General features: G+C 44.6%; 2 protein-coding genes across 9 annotated transcripts in view; one reads left to right on the top strand and one right to left on the bottom strand.

Moving 5' to 3' along the window:
• Nucleotides 1-981, bottom strand: part of fam114a1 (family with sequence similarity 114 member A1) — a 55908-nt gene extending 54927 nt beyond the window's left edge. Inside the window, exon 1 of one of the 2 annotated variants that reach the window (XM_067988847.1) lies at nucleotides 831-981. The gene's annotated coding sequence lies outside the window, so the exon portion shown is untranslated. The remainder of the gene's footprint in view (nucleotides 1-830) is intronic. The other variant, XM_067988836.1, reaches the window with a different exon arrangement.
• On the top strand, nucleotides 504-21133 carry tlr1 (toll-like receptor 1). 7 transcript variants are annotated; one of them, XR_010963638.1, is made up of 3 exons: nucleotides 504-593; nucleotides 7502-7540; nucleotides 8319-9352. XR_010963638.1 is itself a non-coding variant. In XM_067988803.1 (3 exons), exon 3 carries the CDS (start codon nucleotides 15605-15607, stop codon nucleotides 17990-17992), a length of 2388 nt encoding a protein of 795 aa, XP_067844904.1. In that variant the 5' UTR covers nucleotides 504-593; nucleotides 7502-7540; nucleotides 15517-15604; the 3' UTR covers nucleotides 17993-21133. The 7 variants fall into 7 exon arrangements, 4 of the variants coding, with proteins under 4 accessions (XP_067844904.1, XP_067844890.1, XP_067844898.1 ...); XM_067988803.1 differs by lacking the exon at nucleotides 8319-9352 and adding an exon at nucleotides 15517-21133; XR_010963636.1 differs by lacking the exon at nucleotides 504-593 and adding an exon at nucleotides 600-1221.
• Nucleotides 21134-25398: the final 4265 nt, after the last annotated feature.

Below are 25398 nucleotides of genomic sequence, written 5' to 3' on the forward strand. Positions count from 1 at the left end.
GATATCCCAGAAGTAATGTGAAGCAGAAAGGGGACAGATGCAGCATAATGGGTCTTCACTCCTTTTTCTTCTGCTTTGAGCCCAAATAATAGGCTTGCTCCGGGAGCAAAGCAGAGGAAAATTGGTACTCAAATATTTCCACCTGAAATTTTTATAAATTCTGATGACTCTTTAAATACTGTAGTTATACCTATCATAATAACAATCCAGAATATTTCCTGTTCATCTCTACCGGTCAAATAGAGTCTGTTTAATGTATATTTGTAGTAAAGACATTTAGCCCCGGTCCTAGCAAGTCCAAAACTTATGTGGACTATTTTGTCCTATACATTTCAAACATCAACATATGAACAGCACTTGTTCATTTTTTCAACCCATTCATAACTAATGTTGAATCAATTTTTTGTTATTCTTTCAGGTCCAAGGGTTTTCCTCATGACGGTGCACGTTACAGGTGAGCGATGTCCACAGCGGACCGCAATGCACGGTGAGTGGAGCGGGTATTACAGCAGCTGAGGGGGTGGAGTGGGAGTGAAGTGAACCTTCTGCCCATCCAACCCCTTCTGGAGAGTTGGGGTCTGTTTAGTTCCACTGTAAGTTGCTCGGGTTTGTACCTCCTCTAATCTGGACTCTAAAAACCTTGCGGACAAAAAAAGGACCGCAGCCGTGTTACGGGGTTCAGAGCTGAGCTGAGCTGAGATAAGAACCGAATATCGGTCTGAAGTTTAAGTGCGGGGCAGCGATATAATGTCAGCCGGGGGGCGCTGTACCCCGCGTCACCCTGAGCTCGGTGTCCGTTAGATTTTAAACCCCAGGGCCTCGCGACTCACCTGTCCGCGCGCGCCGCTCGATCTCGCCCGCTCGATCTCGCCTCTCCTCTCCGCTCCCCTCCCTTCTCGGCGCCGCCACGTCGACAGCGAAGCCCCATCCTGGACCCGGAACCTTCTGCTCAGCACAGCGCGGCCCACCGGAAAGGAGTGTTCCACCCAGTTGGGATGGGATCGGATCGGATCGGCGTTTCACGAGCAGCGAGCGCGAGATTTCGAACGGAGGCCTCGGGATCCGAACGGTGGCGGCGGACGGTTGGAGAGCTCGAGCTCGAGCTCGCTCCGGGGATCAGCGCCGATACCGGGAAGGAGTTTATTCCGCACTTAGTATTGAAGAATGCAGCTTTACTGCCATTTTTGCGTAAATGCAACTAAGAGGCAGTCTGTCTCACAAGTCAGTATATTTCTGATCTGAGTGCACAAAAAGCCAAGCAGCGTTAGACACCTTCAGTTTGTCATCTTGCACAACAAATTGCATTTAAAAGTTGTAAACAATTTTACAACACCAAGTTATAGTCCAGCAATTTTATTTTAAATTCACAAGCTTTCGGAGGCTTCCTCCTTCCTCAGGTAAATGTTTCCTGAGGAAGGAGGAAGCCTCCGAAAGCTTGTTTACAATTGTCAACCCCAGTCCATCACCGGCATCTCCACATCATGCATTTAAAAGGGTAGTCAAAGGAAGGGTGGGGCCGATTAGGGACCAAAAAGGAGATGATCCTGTGGAGGCAGAAGAGAGAAGAGGCTGCTGCCAATGTAGCAGTAAAGGAGGAGGCAGTAGTGATATTGGAGAGGATAAAAATAGAAAAACAGGAGGAACTAAAAAGATTGTTAGTACTCAAAGAAAATAAGTCACCTGGATGGGATGCATAGGGTAGGTACAGAGAAACTATTTCCTCTGGTGTGGGAATGAAGCAGGGAACATAATAATATTAAAAGTAGACCGTTCAGGAGTGAAATCAGGATGCAGTTTTTCACACGAAGAGTAGTAGAGATTTGGAATTCTCTTACCCCCAAAAGGCTGTGGATGCTAGGACAATTAGAACTTGCAAGACTAAGATAGATAGATAGATTTTTGTTAGGTAAGAATATCAAGGGATACAGATCGAAGGTGGGTAAATGGAGTTGAGGTACAGATCAGCTATGATCTGATTAAATGGTGGAGCAGGCTTAAGGGTCTGAATGGCTTACTCCTGTTCCTATGTACAGAGATAGGGAGGGGTGAGGCAGTGAAACAATTTGAACATGACGATAAGAATTTTAAAGTGGAAGAATTGGAACCAGGAGCCAATGTAAGTCAGCGGTCACAGGGATGATGGGAGAGCGGGATTTGGTGCTGGTTAGGATACGGGCAGCAGAGCTTTGGATGAGCTAAAATTTATGGAGGGTGGAGGAAGGGGGGCCGGCCAGGAGAGCATTGGAATAGTTGAGTCTGGAGATGACAAAGGATTGGATGAGGGTTTGGCAGCAGATGGGCTGAGGCAGGGGTGGTGACGGATGATACGGAAGTGGAAGTAGGTGGCCTTTCTGATGAGGATATGGGGTGAGAAACTCAGTTCGGAGTGAAATAGGATGCGGAGGTTGTCGGGGGGATTAAAGCTTCATTCTTCCCAACGGAGGAAATTGCAGCTCATTCAGGACTGGATGTCGGACAAGCAGGCTGACAACTCAGAGGCAGTGGAGGGGTCGGGAGAGGTAGAGCTGGGTGTCGTCAGTGCACATGTGGAACTTGAAGCCATGCCTTTGGATGATGTCACCGAGGTGTAGAACGTAAATGAGGAAGAGAAGGGGCCACGGATAGATTGTTGGGAAACTCCAGAGAAAGGGCAGAAGAATGGGATTAAATGGAGAGCTCTTTCAGAGAGCTGGCATAGCACAGTGGGCCTCCTTGTGTGTTGTAGAATTCTGATTCTAGGAGAGGAATGCAACATACCTGGCAGGAGATGGTGGCCACGGTCAACACTGTGTTTACTGCCTTTACAACAGGAGAACAGATGTAGAAGATGGCACACCTTAAGGAAGCTGCCAAAGATTACCCAACATTACATTTACCAGATAAATGGTGCACGTGGACCTGCCACACTGTGTTGCTTATCAACCTGTTCCACATTTATTGCTGGCCCGCATTAAGCTGGCACTTGAGCTTAGGGATGCACATGTTACAGTAGGGGACATATTCAAGCTGCAACTTACAACTGACATCTTGGAAGGGGTTTGCACATAAAATCATTTTTACCATATCCACCAGCATGATACGTGGGCCCTGAAAATCTGCAGGCCTTCTCTCCTGGCCTAAGTGCCAGGATCAGCCGCCCCAGTGACCCTGCCAGAGTTAGTGGAGTTCAGGGGGAGGTCACCTTATTATAATGCTAATGGCAAGTACCTGCACCACTGAGTGCACATTTTGGGAGGGGAGGCCAGGAATCCCTCTGATGTAGGGGACTAGATTTGAGCCAGGCATATTTGGGTCCTGGGCTAATTCAAACCCTTCTGCTCCACTCCCGTTGGACTTATGGTGGAGTTGAGCCAGAACGGCCGCCAATTTTCAGTCTCGTGGTTAGTTGCTGATATATAGGATGGGCAGTGGCATAGCTGCATGGTTGCCACCAATGACCCATCTGCTTTGGGAAATTCAGCAGTGCAGTGACAGTGGTCACTGTGCCATACTGCCATTGATATTCATTAGGAAAGGAGAAAAAGTACTGGGCCCTGCTGATCAATGCAACAGTCACCTGCTTGATATCTGCATGGGCAGCACATTGACTAATATTGCAAATGATTTTTTAACAAAAAGCAAGAGAAAGTTCAGATGCTGGAAACCTGAATGTGCCTTTCCGTCTCTTATTTTTCAGTTTTGAAGAAAGGTCTGCACCTGAAACGTTAACTTGTCTGTTCTCTCCTGCTGAGTGTCTCCAGCATGTTCTGTTTTTGTGAACTTATCAGGAACTCCTAGTGAGAATATTTTGTTGGTATTTTCTGTAATATTTGTTTTTTTATGCTTTTAACATAAACACTAAGGCAAAATTTTGCATTCAATGCAATTTTACCAGTTAAAACTGGAAACTGACACGTGCCATTTAAATCTTACACAAATTCAGGGACTTTTCCAGTCCTAAACTGGTCTGCATTCTTTTTTTTATTCATTCATGGGATGTGGGCGTTGCTGGCGAGGCCGGCATTTATTGCCCATCCCTAATCGCCCTTGAGAAGGTGGTGGTGAGCCGCCTTCTTGAACCGCTGCAGTTCGTGTGGTGACGGTTCTCCCACAGTGCTGTTAGGAAGGGAGTTCCAGGATTTTGACCCAGCGACGATGAAGGAATGGCGATATATTTCCAAGTCGGGATGGTGTGACTTGGAGGGGAACGTGCAGGTGGTGTTGTTCCCAAGTGCCTGCTGCTCTTGTCCTTCTAGGTGGTAGAGGTCGCGGGTTTGGGAGGTGCTGTCGAAGAAGCCTTAGCGAGTTGCTGCAGTGCATCCTGTGGATGGTACACACTGCAGCCACTGTGCGTCGGTGGTGAAGGCAGTGAATGTTTAGGGTGGTGGATGGGGTGCCAATCAAGCGGGCTGCTTTATCTTGGATGGTGTCGAGCTTCTTGAGTGTTGTTGGAGCTGCACTCATCCAAGCAAGTGGAGAGTATTCCATCACACTCCTGACTTGTGCCTTGTAGATGGTGGAAAGGCTTTGCGGAGTCAGGAGGTGAGTCACTCGCCGCAGAACACCCAGCCTCTGACCTGCTCTTGTAGCCACGGTATTTATGTGGCTGGTCCAGTTAAGTTTCTGGTCAATGGTGACCCCCAGGATGATGATGGTGGGGGATTCGGCAATGGCAATGCCGTTGAATGTCAAGGGGAAGTGGTTAGACTCTCTCTTGTTGGAGATGCTCATTTCCTGGCACTTGTCTGTCGCGAATGTTACTTGCCACTTATGAGCTCAAGCCTGGATGTTGTCCAGGACTTGCTGCATGTGGGCTCGGACTGCTTCATTATTTGAGGGGTTGCGAATGGAATTGAACACTGTGCAATCATCAGCGAACATCCCCATTTCCGACCTTATGACGGAGGGAAGGTCATTGATGAAGCAGCTGAAGATGGTTGGGCCTCGGACACTGCCCTGAGGAACTCCTGCAGCAATGTCCTGGGGCTGAGATGATTGGCCTCCAACAATCACTACCATCTTCCTTTGTGCTAGGCATGACTCCAGCCACTGGATAGTTTCCCCCCTGATTTCCATTGACTTCAATTTTACTAGGGCTCCTTGGTGCCACACTCGGTCAAATGCTGCCTTGATGTCAAGGGCAGTCACTCTCACCTCACCTCTGGAATTCAGCTCTTTTGTCCCAAACTGAGCATCAGTGAGCAGGTTATTAGTGAGTAAGTGCCGCTTGATAGCACTGTCGACGACACCTTCCATCACTTTGCTGATGATTGAGAGTAGACTGATGGGGCGGTAATTGGCCGGATTGGATTTGTCCTGCATTTTGTGGACAGACATACCTGGGCAATTTTCCACATTGTCGGGTAGATGCCAGTGTTGTAGCTGTACTGGACCAGCTTGGCTTGAGGCGCAGCTAGTTCGGGACCCATAGCTTTTGCTGTATCCAGTGCACTCAGCCGTTTCTTGATATCACGTGGAGTGAATCGAATTGGCTGAAGACTGGCTTCTGTGATGGTGGGGATATCGGGAGTAGGCCGAGATGGATCATCCACTCGGCACCTCTGGCTGAAGATGGTTGCAAACGCTTCAGCCTTGTCTTTTGCACTCACGTGCTGGTCTCCGCCATTATTGAGGATGGGGATGTTTGCAGAGTCTCCTCCTCCCGTTAGTTGTTTAATTGTCCAGCACCATTCACGACTGGATGTGGCAAGACTGCAGAGCTTTGATCTGATCCGTTGGTTGTGGAATTGCTTAGCTCTGTCTATAGCATGTTGCTTCCTCTGTTTAGCATGCATGTAGTCCTGAGTTGTCGCTTCACCAGGTTGGCACCTCATTTTTAGGTACGCCTGGTGCTGCTCCTGGCATGCTCTTCTACACTCCTCATTGAACCAGGGTTGATCCCCTGGCTTGTTGGTAATGGTAGAGTGAGGAATATGCCGGGCCATGAGGTTACAGATTGTGCTGGAATACAATTCTGCTGCTGCTGTTGGCCCACAGTGCCTCATGGATGCCCAGTTTTGTGCTGCTAGATCTGTTCTGAATCTATCCCATTTAGCACGGTGGTAGTGCCACACAACACGTTGGATGGTGTCCTCAGTGCGAAGGCGGGACTTCGTCTCCACGAGGACTGTGTGGTGGTCATTCCTACCAATACTGTCATGGACAGATGCATTTGCGACAGGTAGATTGGTGAGGACGAGGTCAAGTAAGTTTTTCCCTCTTGTTGGTTCGCTCACCACCTGCCGCAGGCCCAGTCTGGCAGCTATGTCCTTCAGGACTCGGCCAGTAGTGGTGCTACCGAGCCACTCTTGGTGATGGACATTGAAGTCCCCCACCCAGAGTACATTTTGTGCCCTTGCTATCCTCAGTGCTTCCTCCAAGTGGTGTTCAACATGGAGGAGGACTGATTCATCAGCTGAGGGAGGACGGTAGGTGGTAATCAGCAGGCGGTTTCCTTGCCCATGTTTGACCTGATGCCATGAGATTTCATGGGGTCCAGAGTCAATGTTGAGGACTCCCAGGGCCACTCCCTCCTGACTGTATATCACTGTACCGCCACCTCTGGTGGGTCTGTCCTGCCGGTGGGACAGGACATACCCAGGGATGGTGATGGAAGAGTCTGGGACGTTGGCTGAAAGGTATGATTCTGTGAGTATGGCTAAGTCAGGCTGTTGCTTGACTAGTCTGTGGGACAGCTCTCCCAATTTTGGCACAAGTCCCCAGATGTTAGTGAGGAGGACTTTGCAGGGTCGACTGGGCTTGGTTTGCCGTTGTTGTGTCCAGTGCCTAGTGGTCCATCCGGTTTTATTCTTATTATGACTTTTCGTAGCGAGATTTTACAACTGAGTGGCTTGCTAGGCCGTTTCAGAAGGCAATTAAGAATCTACCACATTGCTGTGGGTCTGGAGTCACATAGACCAGACCGGGTAAGGACGGCAGGTTTCCTTTCCTAAAGGACATTAGTGAACCAGATGGGTTTTTACAACAATCCGGTAGTTTCATGGCCACCATTACTGATATTAGTATTTTAATTCCAGATTTTTATTTAATTAATTGAGTTCAAATTCACCAGCGGGATTTGAACTCATGACTCCGGATTTTAGTCCGGGCCTCTGGATTACTAGTCCAGTAACATAACCACTATGCTACCGTACCCCATTATTCATTCCATTCTGTTTATTTTATTGCCATTTCGCTTTCCCCTCAGCGCATCTGGTTTTGTGGTTTCTGATAGTTTCAATTCTGCATTTGACCTTTGAGCCAAAAAGTACAACTTAGAAACAAAGGCATGTTAATGTATTTTGTGGCATGTCTCATGTATTTGACTGCCTTCTACAATATGCCATCAAGAATGAGCAGCAACTGATTCAAATTGGTAGGGAACATCAGTTTCACATCAGTTCGGCTGTTAAATGCCTTGTTTTAACCCACATTTTGCAAAACAATAGAGACATTCTCTGGTTATGTCATTTCCTGTGCACTGTATATCGCAACCGACTGACTGTTTTGTACTGCTTTGCAGATGTTGGTGCAGAGAATTAGTACATGTACACTCGCAGAGGTAAGAATCTACATTTTTAAATACATTTGCACTTTAAGCTGGTTGGTTCTCCTCAAAGCTGTCAGTCAAATGTAATGTTTTATTAGTTGCAGAGAAAAGTAGAAGTTACAGAACAAAAAGTAGTTTTTCAAACAATGTATGATTATCAAAAGAAAGCTTTTTAATATGAGCTGAAAGCTTGGAATCGGTCTGTTGTAGCCTTTTCTATATTAATACTGGAGCATTCTTCTTTCTATTCATTAACACGTTTGCAAAAGTCTAATTGTGTGTAAAAGTGTTGTTGAACTGCAGCAGTTCAAGCAGATGGCCCACCACCACCTTCTCAAGGGCAACTAGAGATGGGCAATAAGTGCCAGCCTTGCCAGTAATGCCCACATCCTAAGAATGAATAACAAAAAGATCACAACAGATGGGGGGAAAAAAAACTTGTTTGCACCTTAGCAAATAGCCCTGTTTAACAAGTAAGAGACTATGTGGGGAGGCACATAGCAGAGCTCTGACACTTCTCCACAGGGACAAAGGGAAATTGAGGAAGTCATTTCTGATCTCCCTTGCACATGCTCAAGAAGAAAGTTTTAGAATAGAACTAGCAAAGGCCCTGTAGGAGATCTCCAGCCTGTCCTCATGGCTGCAGAAGGTAGATAGATTGTGGGGATAGGAATGATAGCACTGGTTAGAGTGTACTTCTTTTACTAGTTCTAGGAATCCATTACAACTACTGTGGTCCCATTCACTGGAACTCCCTCTCTAAAACCTCTCCATTCTCTTCTCTCCCCAGCTTTAAAAGCCATCCTGAAACCTATCTTTTGGTCACCTCTTCCACCAGGGCCCCAGCATCTGTTGCTTTTCCTTCAGTAAAGTATCTTGGGATGTTTTTCAGCCTTGGTGTCACACTTGGTTCAGCGGTAGCACTCTCGCCTGCAAAATGTTGGCAAGCACTCCATCTCATCCTATAAATGCAAGAAAAACTAATGTTCCAGCTACAAGTTATGATGGCAGCTTTTATCACTAGGACCTTTCAAATATATGTACAGTAGGTGATATTCTGATTATCAACGCCCAGATCCTAATCAGTGCTGTGCTATCTTGCACCACTGCCTTGGCTCAGTGTTAGCACTCACGCTTCTGAGTCAGAAGGTTGAGGATTCAAGCTCCACTACAGGAACTTGAGTACGTAATCCAGGCTGCCACTTCATTGCACTATTGAGGAGTGCTGCACTGTTGGAGGTGCCGTCTTTCAGATGAGAAGTTAAACCAAGGCCCTGACTGCCCTCTTGGGTGGATGTAAAAGTTCCCGTGGTACTGTTTGAAGAGAAGTAGAGTTTGATCTGGCCAACATTTGTCCCTCAACCAATACCACTCCCAACAGATTATCTGGTTGGTTATTCATTGCTGCTTGTGGTATCTAGCTATGTGCAAATGAACTGCTGTAATGTGTTTACATTACGACAGTGATCATTCTTCAAAAATACCTTTTTGGAGGTTATTTAGCCCATTACGTTTCTCCCTGTGATTGAAGTATCTTTTGTTTGTTTCCCCCTTTTTTGTTTTTCAATCTACCAAGGGATTCCCTTATCTTTCAGTTTGAAGTTCTGACAAAGGGTCCTACACCCGAAACACTAACACGTCTCTTCTCTTGCCAGTTCCTGAAAGAGCTGCTGTTTAATTCCAGAGATATGTATTGTGCTTGCCTGGCTCCCCACAGGAGTAAGAATATTGTAGCAATTACACTCCAAGGTCTTCTCTTATAGTGATTGTTATATATCAAGAGCGAATGTTCCAGAGGCTCTGAAATAAAAGCAGTCATTGAATTACTACACCAACTTGAGTGTTTATTTGGATATAACATCCAGTATTTTAATTCAGATTTCCAGCATTTACAGTTTTTTTATCTTTCTGTACATGCAACATAAAACTCCTTTTCTTTTAGTGTGTACTTGCTGTAAATGTGAGATTCAAATGAGATTTTGTTGATATATAGTAAAAATTCCATAAGCTATAAATAAAATAAATGCTTGCAATAACAAATACATAAATTATACCTTTTAAAATGGTATCTGAGATTCTGATTGGATCTTAACACAGTTGCAATGTCAAATGAATCTAACAAGAAAGGGGAAGTTATTTTACATTTTTAACAGACAGTTCCTGTTTATTTATAATTCTTCCTTTTTTGAATATCTGTGGCAAGTTGCAAAAGCAGTTCTCTAATTAATAGGATGTCTGAGCAAAAGTTAGATGTTTAATCCTGAATAAGAGGATATTTTTCTGGAATATTCTCCAACGTTTTGCCGCCTTCCTTTCAGTTTGACGACCAGTTTTCAAATAAAGGATTCCTTTTGAAAAGTAAGTGTTTCATAATTGTTTCTAAATGTATTTAACAATTTTAGATACTGATGCAATATCCTTTACAAAAGGACTTTTCAGCATTTAGACTCATATTGAAAGGCATCAGCTGCTTGTAATTTCTTCTTCACAGATGGAAGTAACTTGGCATGTTGTTTATTCAGAAAATATTTAATGAAAAAGGTCAATCTTGTATGATTGAACCATATTCAGATCTGATAAACTGCAAAATACAACTTCATAGGAGACATTCCAGAAAATATTGTTTTACATGAAGCTTATATCATACAAGGCTATATTAGCTCTATGGTCTTCATTAATATTTTTGCTGCATACAGAATTGCTTGAGGGGGAGGGGTCAGAATTTGTAACGTGTATCGAAACAAAATCATCAAAAGTCTGATTACTTGTAAAGTTACTCCTGTACATGTGTACGGTGGTATTGAGTAACAGTGATGTGCAACATTGGCATCTACATAGTACAGTACTGTGCTAGAGACTCATGGAGATTGTCTCAAAAGTTCTCACTCTTATCCCAATCTATAATGTTTGATATCTTCTGCATGTCCCAAATTGAAGGAGATTAAGTGAGTGTCACATTTAAATGGTGTTCTGATTCCCACAACAAAAGTGGGAGCTGCAGCTCCATCGCTCCTTGTTTCCAAGAGTCTTGTTTTACTTCACTTCTGTCGAGAGGATTATGCCCACAGTTTTGTGAATTCCATCAAGCTACCAAAACCCCTCACCCTGTAAGTATCCTTGGGTATTAATTACCCAATTGGATGATGCTTGACTGTCAGTCAAACAGCATTTTTATCCAATCTCCAATATTTTTATAACTAATAAATGTTCAAAGAAAATGAAAAAAATTACATTTTTTAATGTCCCTATGATTTTTCTCCTGGGTGGCTTGTAGCAGTGTCCTGGAGATTAATCTTCAATTCCTGGAGACTCCAGGACAATTTTGGAGAGTTGGCAACCCTAGTATTAACAGAAGCTTGATGCAAACAATTCTTCTTGCATTTCTATGATCATTTTGATCGCAAAAAACCTTTTTTGCATTGATTCAGCTTGAACTGATTATATTTTTTCGATGAGTATTTGTATTCTGTGAGTTTACCTTCTGTTTTGCACGTTAGAGGTAGTATACTTCTAAATTGGAGCCCAAATCCCTCGGCCGTTCTGCTTAACTCGTGCAGTAACTCCTCTGGCAGGAGTCAGCTGAAACAGTTTGGAAAAAGGCTGGGAGCTGGAAATGCTGTGTCCCAACCTCAACTGGAGTTTCCCACTTGGCCTGTATGAGGCAGTGCGCCCACCCTTCCCTTACAATGTCACTGACATGGAGGGGCCGGGCCTCCCTACACCGAGAGTTCCCATTTCCCTGCCTCATATGGGACTTGAGGTAAGTCTGGAGGATGGTACACCCAGCTGTGCCACTATGTCCATGAAGAGCTGCAGAGGTAGTCCACCATCTGCACTGGTGGTCGGGAGGCAGCTGTTTTGATATTTATGGCTTTAAGGAACTAACTGAAGCCTGGTATTGCGTGCACCCAAACCATACACCTAACCATGAGCCAGCAGCGGACCAGCACACCAGTGGGGGAAGGTCACAAAATGCAGCCGTGGTTGCACACTCCAGGGAGGGAGGGGGGCACACGATACAGGACCCTCCCAGAAACATGTCAATATTGCCCCAAACATCCCCATCTGAAAAAATATTACTGGGTTAAATTCAACTTTGGCAGGAGCGCAAAGCAGGTGGTAGCGGATTGGCCACTCATTACGCACCCCACCCAATTCTCCTTTTCATTGACTTCAACCCCCCCCCCACACAAAGCTTAAAAATCTTCGGGTGTTCACCCCACAACCCAGGCCTGGACCCTCCAATGGGCCTCACCTCTGCTGACAGGCAGGCCAGTACTCCTCGTGGGGCGCACTAATTTCTGTCCCTTCTTATGCACTCCCACTGGACCCCATGAAATCTCATGGCATCAGATCAAACACAGGCAAGGAAATCTCCTGCTGATTACCAACTATCAGCCTCCCTCAGCTGATGAATCAGTACTCCTCCATGTTGAGCACCACTTAGAGGAAGCACTGAGGGTAGCAAGGGCACAGAATGTACTCTGGGTGGGGGTCTTCAATGTTCACCACCGAGTGGCTCGGTAGCATCACTACTGACCGAGCTGGCTGAGTCCGGAAGGTCACAGTTGCCAGACTGGGCCTGGGGCAGGTGGTGAGAGAACCAACATGAGGGAAAAACCTACTTGACCTCATCCTCACCAATCTACCTGTTGCAGATGCATCTGTCCCTGACAGTATTGGTAGGAGTGACCACCGCACGGTCCTTGTGGAGACGAAGTCCCATCTTCGTACGGAGGACACTGTCCAATGTGTTGTGTGGCACTACCAATGAGCACCAGGCGTACCTAAAAATGAGGTGCCAACTTGGACAACACGGGACTACATGCATGCTAAACAGTGGAAGCAACATGCTATAGCCAGAGCTAAGCAATTCCACAACCAACGGATCAGATCAAAGCTCTGCAGTCCTGCCACATCCAGTTATGAATGGCGGTGGACAATTAAACAACTAATGGGAGGAGGAAGCTCAGTGAACACACCCATCCTCAATGATGGCAGAGCCCAGCACGTGAGTGCAAAAGACAAGGCTGAAGCATTTGCAACCATCTTCAGCCAGAAGTGCCAAGGGGATGATCCATCTTGACCTCCTCCCGAGATCCCCACGATCACAGAAGCCGGTCTTCAGCCAATTCGATTCACTCCATGTGATATCAAGAAATGGCTGAATGCACTGGTTACAGCAAAGGCTATGGGCCCTGACAACATCCTGGCTGTAGTGCTGAAGACTTGTGCTCCAGAACTAGTCGCGCCTCTAGCCAAGCTGTTCCAGTACAGCTACAACACTGGCATCTACCCGACAATGTGAAAATTTGCAGGACAAATCCATTCCAGCCAATTACCGCCCCATGAGTCTACTCTCAATCATCAGCAAAGTGATGGAAGGTGTCATCGACAGTGGTATTAAGTGGCACTTACTCACCAATAACCTGCTCACTGATGCTCAGTTTGGGTTCTGCCAGGACCACTCTGCTCCAGACCTCATTACAGCCTTGGTCCAAACGTGGATAAAAGAGCTGAATTTCCAGAGGTGAGGTGAGAGTGACTGCCCTTGACATCAAGGCAGCATTTGTCTGAGTGTGGCATCAAGGAACCCTAGTAAAATTGAAGTCAATGGGAATCAGGGGGAAAGCTCTCCAGTGGCTGGAGTCATACCTAGCACAAAGGTAGTGGTTGTTGGAGGCCAATCATCTCAGCCCCAGGACATTGCTGCAGGAGTTCCTCAGGGCAGTGTCCTAGGCCCAAACATCTTCAGCTGCTTCATCAGTGACCTTCCCTCCATCATAAGGTCAGAAGTGGGGATATTTGCTGATGATTGCTCAGTGTTCAGTTCCATTTGCAACCCCTCAGATAATGAAGCAGTCCGAGCCTGCATGCAGCAAGACCTGGACAACATCCAGGCTTGGACTTGTCTGGTGCAAATGTTACTTGCCACTTATAAGTGTCAGGCAATGACCATCACCAACAAGAGAGAGTCTAACCACCTCCCCTTGACATTCAACGGTATTACCATCGCCGAATCCCCCACCATCAACATCCTGGGGGTCACCATTGAGCAGAAACATAACTGGACTAGCCACATAAATACTGTGGCTACAGCAGCAGGTCAGAGTTGGTTATTCTGTGGCGAGTGACTCACCTCCTGACTCCCCAAAGCCTTTCCACCATCTACAAGGCACAAGTCATTAGTATGATGGAATACTGCCCACTTGCCTGGATGAGTGTAGCTCCAAGAACACTCAAGAAGCTCGACACCATCCAGGACAAAGCCCGCTTGATTGGCACCCCATCCACCACCCTAAACATTCACTCCCTCCACCACGGCGCACCGTGGCTGCAGTGTGTACTGTCTACAAGATGCACTGCAGCAACTCGCCAAGGCTTCTTCAACAGCACCTCCCAAACCCGCGACCTCTACCACCTAGAAGGACAAGGGCAGCAGGCACATGGGAACAACACCACCTGCACGTTCCCCTCCAAGTCACACAGCATCCTGACTTGGAAATATATCGTCGTTCCTTCATCGTCGCTGGGTCAAAATCCTGGAACTCCCTTCCTAACAGCACTTTGGGAGAACCTTCACCACACGGACTGCAGCGGTTCCAGAAGGCGGCTCACCACCACCTTCTGCAGGGCAATAAATGCTGGCCTTGCCAGCGACGCCCACATCCCATGAATGAATAAAAAAAAAGCCTGCTAGCAGATTCCCAGGTTGGACTTAGGCACCTCTAGCCTGCGAGTTCCGTTCTCCCAGCCGCTCCTTTGATACAGTGACGTGGCTGTGGTGCATGGAGGTTCCACCCCAAACAAGGCCTATGGAAACTGGTGCGAAGGCCAAGTCCAGGTGTATCCAGGTCCCCACATATTTTCTGCCCCTTCCTATGCATTCCCACTGGACTTGCAGTGGGAGTGTGCCAGAAAGGCAATGAATTCTCGGTCCCTTTTTTTTTTAAACAGAATAACAGGCTGCAAAACACAGCAGCAGTGAATTTAGGTTTGTGCACATTAGCTGTGCATGTGTTTAATATGGTTTACTGCTGCATCTGTCTCTTGTGTGCCATGAACTTGTCGATGCCAGTTGCGTATATAGTGCTCTTTTAGTTGAATGTGTAATACTGGTGAATCATTTCATAGCTGCGAGTGGACTGCAAGGGAAACAGAAGGTCTGCTACTAACCCTGAAGAATCTGCTTCTGTGCCAAGGGTTTCTGGTGCTGCAGCTGCTGTGGATTCTGTGCTTCCTGAGGTGGCATCTACAATCACTTCTGCAGAGTTACAAAACTGCTAACCAACATGAGTGCCACTGATATAACAGGCGATTTGATCCATCTGGCATTCCCAGCAGGAATAGTGCTCTCAGGGATTGAAACTCGGGAAACCTCTCGAGCACAAAGCCCGTGATTTCTCATGCGTTCGCACATCATGGGAAATTACAGGCCCCAGCCTGTGATATTCTGTTCAGTAATCGTAACGGATGATAAATCGCGTACTGTGCGACCTCAATTTCCCTGCAAGCACTGTTTCCTGCTGGGATCCTATAAAAGAAAACTGGAAATCTGAAATATAAACAGGAAATGCTGGAAGTACACAGCAGGCCTATCAGCATCTGAGAAGGAAAAATGACAGGGTAACATTTCAGGTGCAGACCCTTCATTAGAATGACCTCGTCATAACCATATTCACTAGAGCTTTCAGAGTCTTCTCACTGAGACTAACTTTGCACTAATGTGATTGCCCTGTTTTCCAACACTATTCGGCACTCCACATGCTAAATTCTTTTGTCTTTTTGAAATGTATTCACATTCAAAAATGTGAAACTATTATTATTGCAGATGTGTTGTGTTTGGCTGTTACATTTTCATTACCATTTTTCAATTAATGTTTCTTGCAATTGCAATTTAGAAACATGTCACTGGATGTCAAGTTTTGTTTTCAAGTCAATTTTGCTCAAGACTCATTAATATTTATCATATTTTGTTTTTGTTTCAGTTTTTCGCTGCTCTAAATAGATTTCACTTAAGAAATACGTAAATGTTCAGCTGAAGAAGAGAAAGAAAATATAGGAAAGTAACCCGTCATGGCCAACATGCGCTCCTTCTTCGTCTGGATTTTAATATTTAAAACCTGCTACAGTTTGTGTTTTCCTGCAGAGAACGACGTTGTCATAAACAATTCATCCTGCTCACTGTCTACTGTCCCAAAGAATCTACCAAGTCACACACACATACTGGATTTATCACAAAACAACATCACTGAGATTCATATCCAGGACTTTGCTTCTCTTCACTGGTTGAAAAGTTTGAATTTGTCTTCCAATAAGATCAGCAATTTAGCACGTGGTTTTCTAAGGTCTAATCAAGAGCTGGAGTGTTTAGATCTATCCAATAATGAACTTTCGAGTATTGAATGTCACTTTTTACATAATGTTACATCTCTCAAATATTTAGATATTTCTGATAATAGTTTTCTTAGCCTGACACTTGGGAAAGCATTTAGATTCCTGAAAGATCTGGAATATTTAGGATTAGGAAGTAGGAAAACAATAAAGTTACAGAAAAATGATCTTAAAGAAGTTTCAGGGAAACAGTTGCAGGAAGTTTCAATCGGATTAAAAACATTGTCAGAGTTTGACCCTGGTACCTTACAGGTTTTGAGAACAACAAAACTCCACATTGTTTTGCCATCTACTAACAAGACGGGTTTACTTGAAACGGTCCTGCGTGATGCTTTCAACTCATCTGATACTTTAAAATTATCAAATATTGAATGCTACCAAGAATGCAGCCAATATATTAACAGTTTTAAAACACTGGGAAAATTCTCAAGAGTCAGTAACTTGTTATTACAAGATTTAACACTGGAAGATTGGAAAGATTTAATAAGCATAGCAAAGCATATTTGGGTTTCTACAATTAAAAGTCTCAGTATTTCTGATATGACATTACGTAAAATTACATACGCCTCGTTTGAATGTTTGGAAACAACGTTGAAAACATTTACTCTCAGACGAATAAAAATCACAACATTCTATTTCGCTCAATCAATTGTGTACAATTTCTTTGGTAGCATAATGGTTGAAAATCTGACCATTTCTAATTCAGGATTGATTTTCATGACCTGTCCAAAAGAAGGAAATATCTATAAATTCATGGACTTTTCTGATAATTCATTTAACAGTGATTTTCTTTTTCAAGATTGCCGCTTCCTAAATTTGCTGGACACTCTTATTTTACAACAGAATAAGCTGGGTCAGTTATTTCGAGTGAGTACCATGACCAGATATATGAAATCCCTGAAGCACTTGGATGTGAGTCAAAACCAACTTACTCTTGAAGAGAATAGCAATTGCCTTTGGACCAACAGTTTGACAAAGCTGAACCTGTCCTCAAACAAACTTACAGATTTGGTTTTCACATGTTTACCCAGCAGACTAGAAATCCTTGATGTGCAGAAAAATGATATTTATAGTGTTCCCAAAGAGCTGAACAGCCTGGACAGGTTGAAGGAATTATACCTTGGCGCTAATAAGCTGGCTAATCTGCCTGACTGCAGCAACTTTAGAAATCTTGAGATTTTGTTTGTCGAGGCAAACTCATTTCATGAACCTTCCAGCAGTTCCCTTCAAAGTTGCCAAAGGCTGACCATGCTGAATGCCGCCTCTAATCCATTTACATGTACTTGCCATCTGAGAGACTTTAGCAGGATGAAGGAGAACACCCACATAGAGATGATTGGGTGGCCAGAGTCCTATCAATGTGCCTACCCAGATAACCTTAAAGGAACCCTATTGAAGGACTTCCATTTATCAGAAGTGACATGCAGCACAACTCTTTTACTGGTGATCGTACTGGGTGGTATGATTGTACTAACAATTGTAATTGGACTGATGTGTCATTTTTTAGACTTGCCTTGGTATTTTAGGATGACTTGGCAATGGACCCAGACGAAGCGAAGAGCGATGAAGACTGACACCCACCTGTTAACTGAAAAGTTGGCCTATCATGCTTTTGTGTCCTACAGCCAACATGATTCCTCCTGGGTGAAGGAGCAGCTGCTACCAAATCTAGAAGAGAGGGGCAGCCCATTACGAATCTGTCTTCATGAAAGAAACTTTATTCCAGGCAAAGGTATTATTGAAAACATAATTAACTGTATAGAGAAGAGTTACAAATCAATATTTGTTTTATCGCCCAACTTCATTCAGAGTGAGTGGTGTCATTATGAACTTTACTTTGCACAGCATCAAGTGTTAAGTGAACAGTCTGATAACTTGATACTTGTTATGTTGGAGTCAATCCCTCAATACCTAATCCCATCCAAATATTATAAACTGAAATCACTTATGGCAAAGAAGACTTACTTAGAATGGCCTAAGGACAAAAACAAACAGAGACTATTCTGGGCCAATCTGCAGGCAGCAATTGGAATAAGCCTGACAGCTCCAACAGAGGAAGTGTTTGTGTAAATAGTATTCCGAGCTGCTGCATCTTAATTGTCATAATGCACATGTGTGCTTATTTTATGAGGTTATAATGTGTAGAATTATATATATTTTTTTATTCAGCAGACCAGCATCATCTTTGCTGTGTTACACTTTGGTGCAGGGTTTGAAATGTTCCACTTACTTAGCAAAATTCTTTAATAATTAATGTAGTTGATTGAAAACATTAATGGTGAGTGTGATATCACAATCGCAATATGCTTTGTTGTGAGAAAAGACCAACTATTGTGCTCTGATTACAATGTGAGCTTGTGAGCTCTGTCATTTTTCTATAAAACTGTGGATGGATGCACAGGGGTTTTGTTCAGTATCAATGAGGCTGAAATTCAGTAATTTGTTTTGTTTGAAGATCCGATGTTGAATGATCAAAAGTGATGATTAATGCAAAAACTGAAACAAACATTAACATCCCTTGCTACATCAGGTACTGGTAGGCTGGCTGGATCAGGTTATATTGTCTTGCTGGTTTGATGAAAGAGCTGAATGTGGATCATTTGTAATATATGTTTAGGAACTTTGTTGGAGCCAAGCAGCCCAATAATGTGGGGAAAGAGCAGGGTTAATAGTTACCACTTTGACAGAGGTTAAAAACTTTCAAATAACATGGAACATTTTTTATAACCCATTACTTTCTGAGTGAAGTAAAATGCATAAAATAAACAATTTGAGCAGCAGTGGTGTTCAGATAAAATATGATGTCTGTATTAAGTAAGAAAACACACTGCAACTACAGTGGATTATTTCAGAAGAACCTGCTTCACATTTTAAAAGTGATAGCTAACAAAGGTTTGATAATATCAAGTTGCATATTAGCTATAGGTGAGAACTTAGCTGTTTTTCCAAATTTTCACCTTTGGCATCAAAAACTCAAAAATGTTGAAATTCAGAAAGCTGAAGACCAATTCTGCTCATTGAGGCCAAGGTGAAAACTGCAATGGAAGATGGTCATGTTCATCTTCCCCACCACCACCAAGACCATTGGGAATCAGGAGCATACTCTTCACTGGTCTTCCAGGGATCATGGTTCCATGTTTAGTGCTGGATTGGTAGGTATCAGACCATATTTCTTTGGGAACAAGAGCTTCTATCTGTACTGATTGTTGGCCACACTGAGTGTGAACAGATGCGGGTGGAAGAGCCCTGGCAGGTACGTACTAAGCTGCACTTGACCTGCCTTGAATCCTTCTGCAAGGTCTCTTTTGCTTTCAAACACCTCAGGCAGAGAAACTAGCAGAAAATAAAAACATTTTTTTTAAAATTCCATAATCAGTAGAAAAATGAAAGAAATTTTGCAGGTTCAATATACTTCCCTGTGCCTTTGATATTAGTTTCTCCTACTAATGATTCCCTAACAACACTGGACGTCCATTTCACATGGACATCTTTACAAAAGACATAGGGGGTTATATTGGATAACCTCCGAAACCGGGCGCGGGGGTCATGATGCGCGATTAACCCGCACCTGCTCATTGAGAGGCAGGCAGCACGTAACATTTGTGCTGCCTGGTGATTTACCTGATTGTTGGGAGTAGCCAGGCCTACCTGCGCTGTTGAATGGCTGCTCACCAGCAGGGGGCCCCGATATTGAGAGTGGCTAGCACCATTTATAGGCAGCAAAATATAAGATACAGGTCCGTACGGAGTCTGAATGGAGATCAGACATCGCACGCGTAAAACACAGGTCCCATCCCTATGTTTACAAACTTGAGTTATTTTTAAAAATTGAATAAAGGTTGCACGCTACTAAATACCACATCCTCCAATCTGCACGCCAGATCCCACCAATCTGCCGATCTGACTTTGTACTGGGCCTGCGAGAGAGCGTGCACCAAGGTTCTCTGATGGTGTCTTGGTGCAAGAAATGGACAGAAGTACTGGCATCCTTTTTCTGTGGGGGGGCAGGGCGGGGCGCGGCGCGGCGCAAGAGGCCCTCCAGACATATGCTGCCAAGGCAGTGGGGGAATGAGGTCAATGCCAGGCGCATAGCACCACAAACATGGATGCAGTGCAGTATCAAGTTCAATGCTTTGACACGAGTGGTCAAGGTGAGTGAGGTCAACTGTCAAGTGGCATCTCCTACCAACTGCACCACTAGCTGCATCCACTGCTCCATGCACTACACCCCACCCCCCATCACCCACCTACCAACAAACTCTCTCATTCAGTATTCAACTCTTTCAATCAGATGCTTTCTCTCACCCTCACACATTACCACTATTGCAAGCCGCACACCCACAACTCACAAGCAGCTATTCAACCATGACAGGTACATCACCCAAACATCCTGCAGGACACTCACCGACACACATCCCGCTTTCTTGCAGGAGGAGGCAGCAAGTGGCAGTGGCTCCATGGAACATGAACCTGCTGTCCTCAGGATGACAGCATTCTTGTCCCACCCCTGCCACTCTGCCAGTGCCTGTCAGCTAGTCAGCCCACTCCCTGTGGAGTATTGAACTTCATTATAGGAACATAGGAAGATAGGAAAAGGAGTAGGCCACTTAGCCCCTTGAGTATGTTCTGCCATTCAATGAGATCATGGTTGATCTGTGACCTAACTCCATATACCTGCCTTAGCCCCATATCCCTTAATACCTTTGCTTAACAAAAATCTATCAATCTTAGATTTAAAATGAACAATTGAGCTTGCATCAACTGCCGTTTGCGAAAGAGCGTTCCAAACTTCTACAACCTTTTGTGTATAGAAGCGTTTCCTAACTTCACTCCTGAAAGTCCTGGCTCTAATTTTTAGGCTCTGTCCCCTAGTCCTTGTATTCAACTATAGGTGACCTCCAAAAACAGGTATAAATGCATCAGTAGCCAGAAGCAACAATCCAGCAACTGGCCTGTAGCTCCTGCATGATCCCACCACCTTCTCGAGGGGAATTAGGGATGGGCAATAAATGCTGGCCTTGCCAGTGACGCCCACATCCCATGAACGAATAAAAAAAAATACCTCAGTAGGATCATAAGTAAGTAAGGGAATTGACAAGGACATCTTTGCTGCTTTTTTTTAATGGCGAAGGTTTTTTGAATATTTGTACCGATTACATTTAGTCAGTATTGTACACGTGGCATTTCACAATAAATCATATTGCTTATGAAGGTGGATTAAGTTTCCTTTTTCAAGTCTGTGTCTGGTCCTTAACAATATGTGTGGTGTGAAAATGAATCTAGTACATTACTGATGTTATTATGAGCTGGCACTTTCAACCTGTTGAAAGATGCATTAAATTTATTTGCAGCCTAGTGCCTAGATCTTTGTTTAAGCTGCAGCATGGTTGGTTACCTGATGATTACACACACAGTAGATGGTGCATGTAGTTCATGGAACAAGCATCCAATCATTTTTGACAGTCTAACAAGTGAGTTTGAAGATGCCCATTGCATAAAATAATGCCAGGAATTCTTCCAATGATCTAATGAGTAAGTATAGACTGGGACTTTTTTCCCTGGAGAGTAGGAAGTTAAGGGGTGATCTTATAGAAGTCTATAAAGTAATGAGGGTCATAGATAAGGTAGATAGTTAAAATCTTTCCCCAAAGGTAGGGGAGTCTATAACAAGGACATAGATTTAAGGTGAGAGGGGAGAGATACAAAAGGGTCCAGAGGGGCAATTTTTTCACTCAAAGGGTGGTGAGTGTCTGGAACGAGCTGCCAGAGGCAGTAGTAGAGGCGGGTACAATTTTGTCTTTTAAAAAGCATTTGGACAGTTACATGGGTAAGATGGGTATAGAGGGAAATGGGCCAAGTGCAGGCAATTGGGACTAGCTTAGTGGTATAAACCGGGCGACATGGACATGTTGGGCCGAAGGGCCTGTTTCCATGTTGTAACTTCTATGATTCTATACTTATCTGGTGTGGTATTATAGTTTGATTCTCGGTTTATGTCGATCTGGCTGATCTCAGCGTGGGTGGGAATGGAGGTGGTACAAACTGTCTTTACCACCGGGGGGAAAATATCAGCCTGTTCATGATTGTCACACAATGATCCTTGCTGGGAAGTGTTGCGTGTTTGTGCGTATGCGTGTTGGTTGGCTCAGAACAGGTTTTGGTTTGGCTGTGATTTCCTCACAGTTGAATAACCTGCTGAAATTCATTGTTAAGGCGTCACTTGCGTGAGATTCTGGAGGACTGCCAGTGACATGGAGCCATATTCCAGCACTTTCAGGAGAGGAGAGGGGAGCAAAAAAAACTATGCCAAAATAATGAAAGGACACTAATAGATTGGTATGGTGACATATCAGTGGAATTGAGTCAGATGCTGCACCTTCTTATCAGAACATCTCCCAAAGACAGTCACCAGGTTGTTTCTGTTTCCATAATGTACACCACTAGCCACTAGAGGGTAATCTAACTACACCAGATCAATGTAGGATCACTGCAGTTCACTTTTCTGTTCTCCCTGCATTTATTATTTTAGTCGTATTTTCACTTTATTAGCGAATACCTTAGCAGACAAATAGATCCTACGTGATCTAAGATAAGACATTTTTACTATACAGAAGGCACATACAGTCTGGGAAAAAAAGTTCAGAAAAAGAGAGCTGCATAGATTTTGTTCAATTTGTTAAAATGACATTTAAACCCGGCTCTGTGTTAAAAATAATCAGTGGCACCAGATTAGAAATGTGGAACTGCAGGGGAAAATTTGGGAATTTTCTGATGCTAAAACATACATAAGAAGGTGACAACGTATGGAGCAAGAAAAACCATTCAGCTGATCAACTTGCTGAGGAATTACTGTTGCTGATATTTAGCGGACAAAAACTTAATCTGTTTATTTGGCATTTTTTTATCTACTGTTTTAACACAGGCAGTGACAAGGTTATTATAAATTGGTTACTGCATATATTAAAATAACTTAGAAAGGACTCATCTGCTAATATTGCCAACAGTAATTTTGCAGCTGGTTAATCTCCAGAGCCAGGTGAATAACAACGGATAAAATTCAATGAAATGTCTCCTTGACCCACCAAGGTAATTGAACCAAGGCCCTGATTTTAACTTCGGGCGGGTTTTGGGCGGGTGGGTAGCGAGATGAGTTGGAAACTCACCCATTAATCCAGAAATTAGGCCCGGGTTATTTTAACTCCAGGGCCTAATTTCTGGATTAATGGGTTATTTTAAATCCTGCCGGACGACTCCCGCCCCCCCCCCCCCCCCCACCCCGCAACAGGTGGAAGCAATGGAAAACCATGCAGCCCGTTAGCTGCCCGCCGACACCAGGAAATCGTGAGATTGGCTTCCGAGGCCGTCTCGGAGGAATGTCAGGTTCGGGAAGGAGGGGAGCCAGCAGCACGGGAAGCAGAAGCTTCCCTTGTGGGACCCAGAGGAGCCACTCCTGTTTGGGTCACTTCTGGCCCTGGCTTATCTTTCCCACTGTCTTCACCTGACGGGAAAGCCATAGTGGCTTCCTGCTCAGGTCGTCCAATTAAAGTTGCAGTCAGGTCTTGATGACCCGACCTACTTATGAAAAGAAGGACCCCGCCAACTTTTGTGGGTGTCCTTGCCGCCTGCTCAGTAGAGCTCCGCTCTGTAATTGAAAGAAAAAGTTGTTGGAAATGAGTCTCTTTGGATGACAGAAAAAGGAAAATGTTAGTGATAGGAATATGCTATAGGCCACCAAACAATCCTAAGGAGTTAGATGTACCTGCTGTGGGAGACCATGGGGTAAATTTTAACCCCCAAGAACGGGTGGGGACTAAAAATTCTCTGTTTTCGGAGCGGGACCACATCCTGGCTCCAACACGCCCACTTCTGGGTTTGACCCAGACGTGATTGGGTGTGCGCACGCTTCTGAAACCCCGAAATGCCGGCGGGACGATATTTAAAGGGCCTATTGAGGCACTTAAGGTGCAAACCTGTTAACCTTTTGTGTATTGACCTACACAAGCTATTTTTAACTGCTCCTGAACTTTCCTCCCGTGGCATCTGAAACATGCCATGGAAACGGAGGCGAGTTGCAGCCGACCCTCATTTGGACCATTAAACCAGTGATTAACACATGAAAAAAAGGTGAGTTTTTGCAGCAGGGCAATCAGTTCTCAGACAAACCTTTATCTGGGAGTTCTTTGTGTTTAGACTGAGATTTTTTGGTTCACACTCAGAATTCTTGTGTTCACACATATTTACCTACATTTTGGACCCCCTCAAACTGACACCATCAGGATGGGAGGTGCAATGGATTTATTCAGCAGCATATCTGAGGAGGAGGCACATCACCATCCGCGGCAGACACTGCGTGCAGTTCTGGGAGTTGCAGCTTCACAAGTCAGAGGTGCACCACAAGGACCTGCAGAAAGGGGACCAACGGAGAGGCCGAGGATGCAGGAGGCGAGTCCAACCATCCCATAAGACCATAAGACCATAAGAGATAGGAGCAGGAGTAGGCCATTCGGCCCCTCAAGCCTGCTCCGCCATTCAATGAGATCATGGCCGATCTGATTTTTACCTCAACTCCACTTTCCCGCCTTTTGACTCCCTTGCTGATCAAAAATGTATCCATCTCAGCCTTGAATGTATTCAATGACTCAGCCTCCACAGAATTCCACAGAATTCCAAAGATTCACGACACTCTGGGAGAAGAAATACCTCCTCATTTCCGTCTTAAATGGGCGACCCCTTATTCTGAGACTATGCCCCCTAGTTTTAGATTCCCCCATGAGGGGTAACATTCTCTCAGCATCTACCCTATCGAGTCCCCTCAGAATCTTGTATGTTTCAATAAGATCTCCTCTCATTCTTCTAAACTCCAATGAATATCTTTCCTCAAAAGACAACCCTTCCATACCTGGAATCAACCTAGTGAACCTTCTCTGAACTGCCTCCAATGCAAGTATGTCCTTCCTTAAATAAGGGCACTATAACTGCAAGCAGTACTCCAGGTGTGGTCTCACCAGCACCCTGTATATTTGTAGCATGACTTCCCTGCTTTTATACTCCAGCCCCCTAGAAATAAAGGCCAATATTCCGTTTGCCTTCTGGATTACCTGCTGCATCTGTATGTTGACTTTTTGTGTTTCATGTACGAGGACACCCAGATCCCTCTGTACCATAGCATTTTGTAGTATTTCTCCATTCAAATAATATTTTGCTTTTTTATTTTTCCTCCTAAAGTGGATGACTTCACATTTCCCCACATTATATTCCATCTGCCAAATTTTTGCCCATTCACTTAACCTGTTAATATCCCTTTGCAGACACTTTGTGTCCCCATCGCAACGTGCTTCCTGGCCCTCTTCCACGCACATGACTTAAGGGCTGGCTCCTTGGAGACAAGGGATACCCCCTACAGACGTGGCTCATGACACCTGTGAGAAACCCCACCAACGAGGCACAGCAGCGGTACAACGAGTCACATCACCATC

The sequence above is a fragment of the Heptranchias perlo genome, chromosome 1 (assembly GCF_035084215.1).
Source record: "Heptranchias perlo isolate sHepPer1 chromosome 1, sHepPer1.hap1, whole genome shotgun sequence".
NCBI lineage: Eukaryota > Metazoa > Chordata > Chondrichthyes > Hexanchiformes > Hexanchidae > Heptranchias > Heptranchias perlo.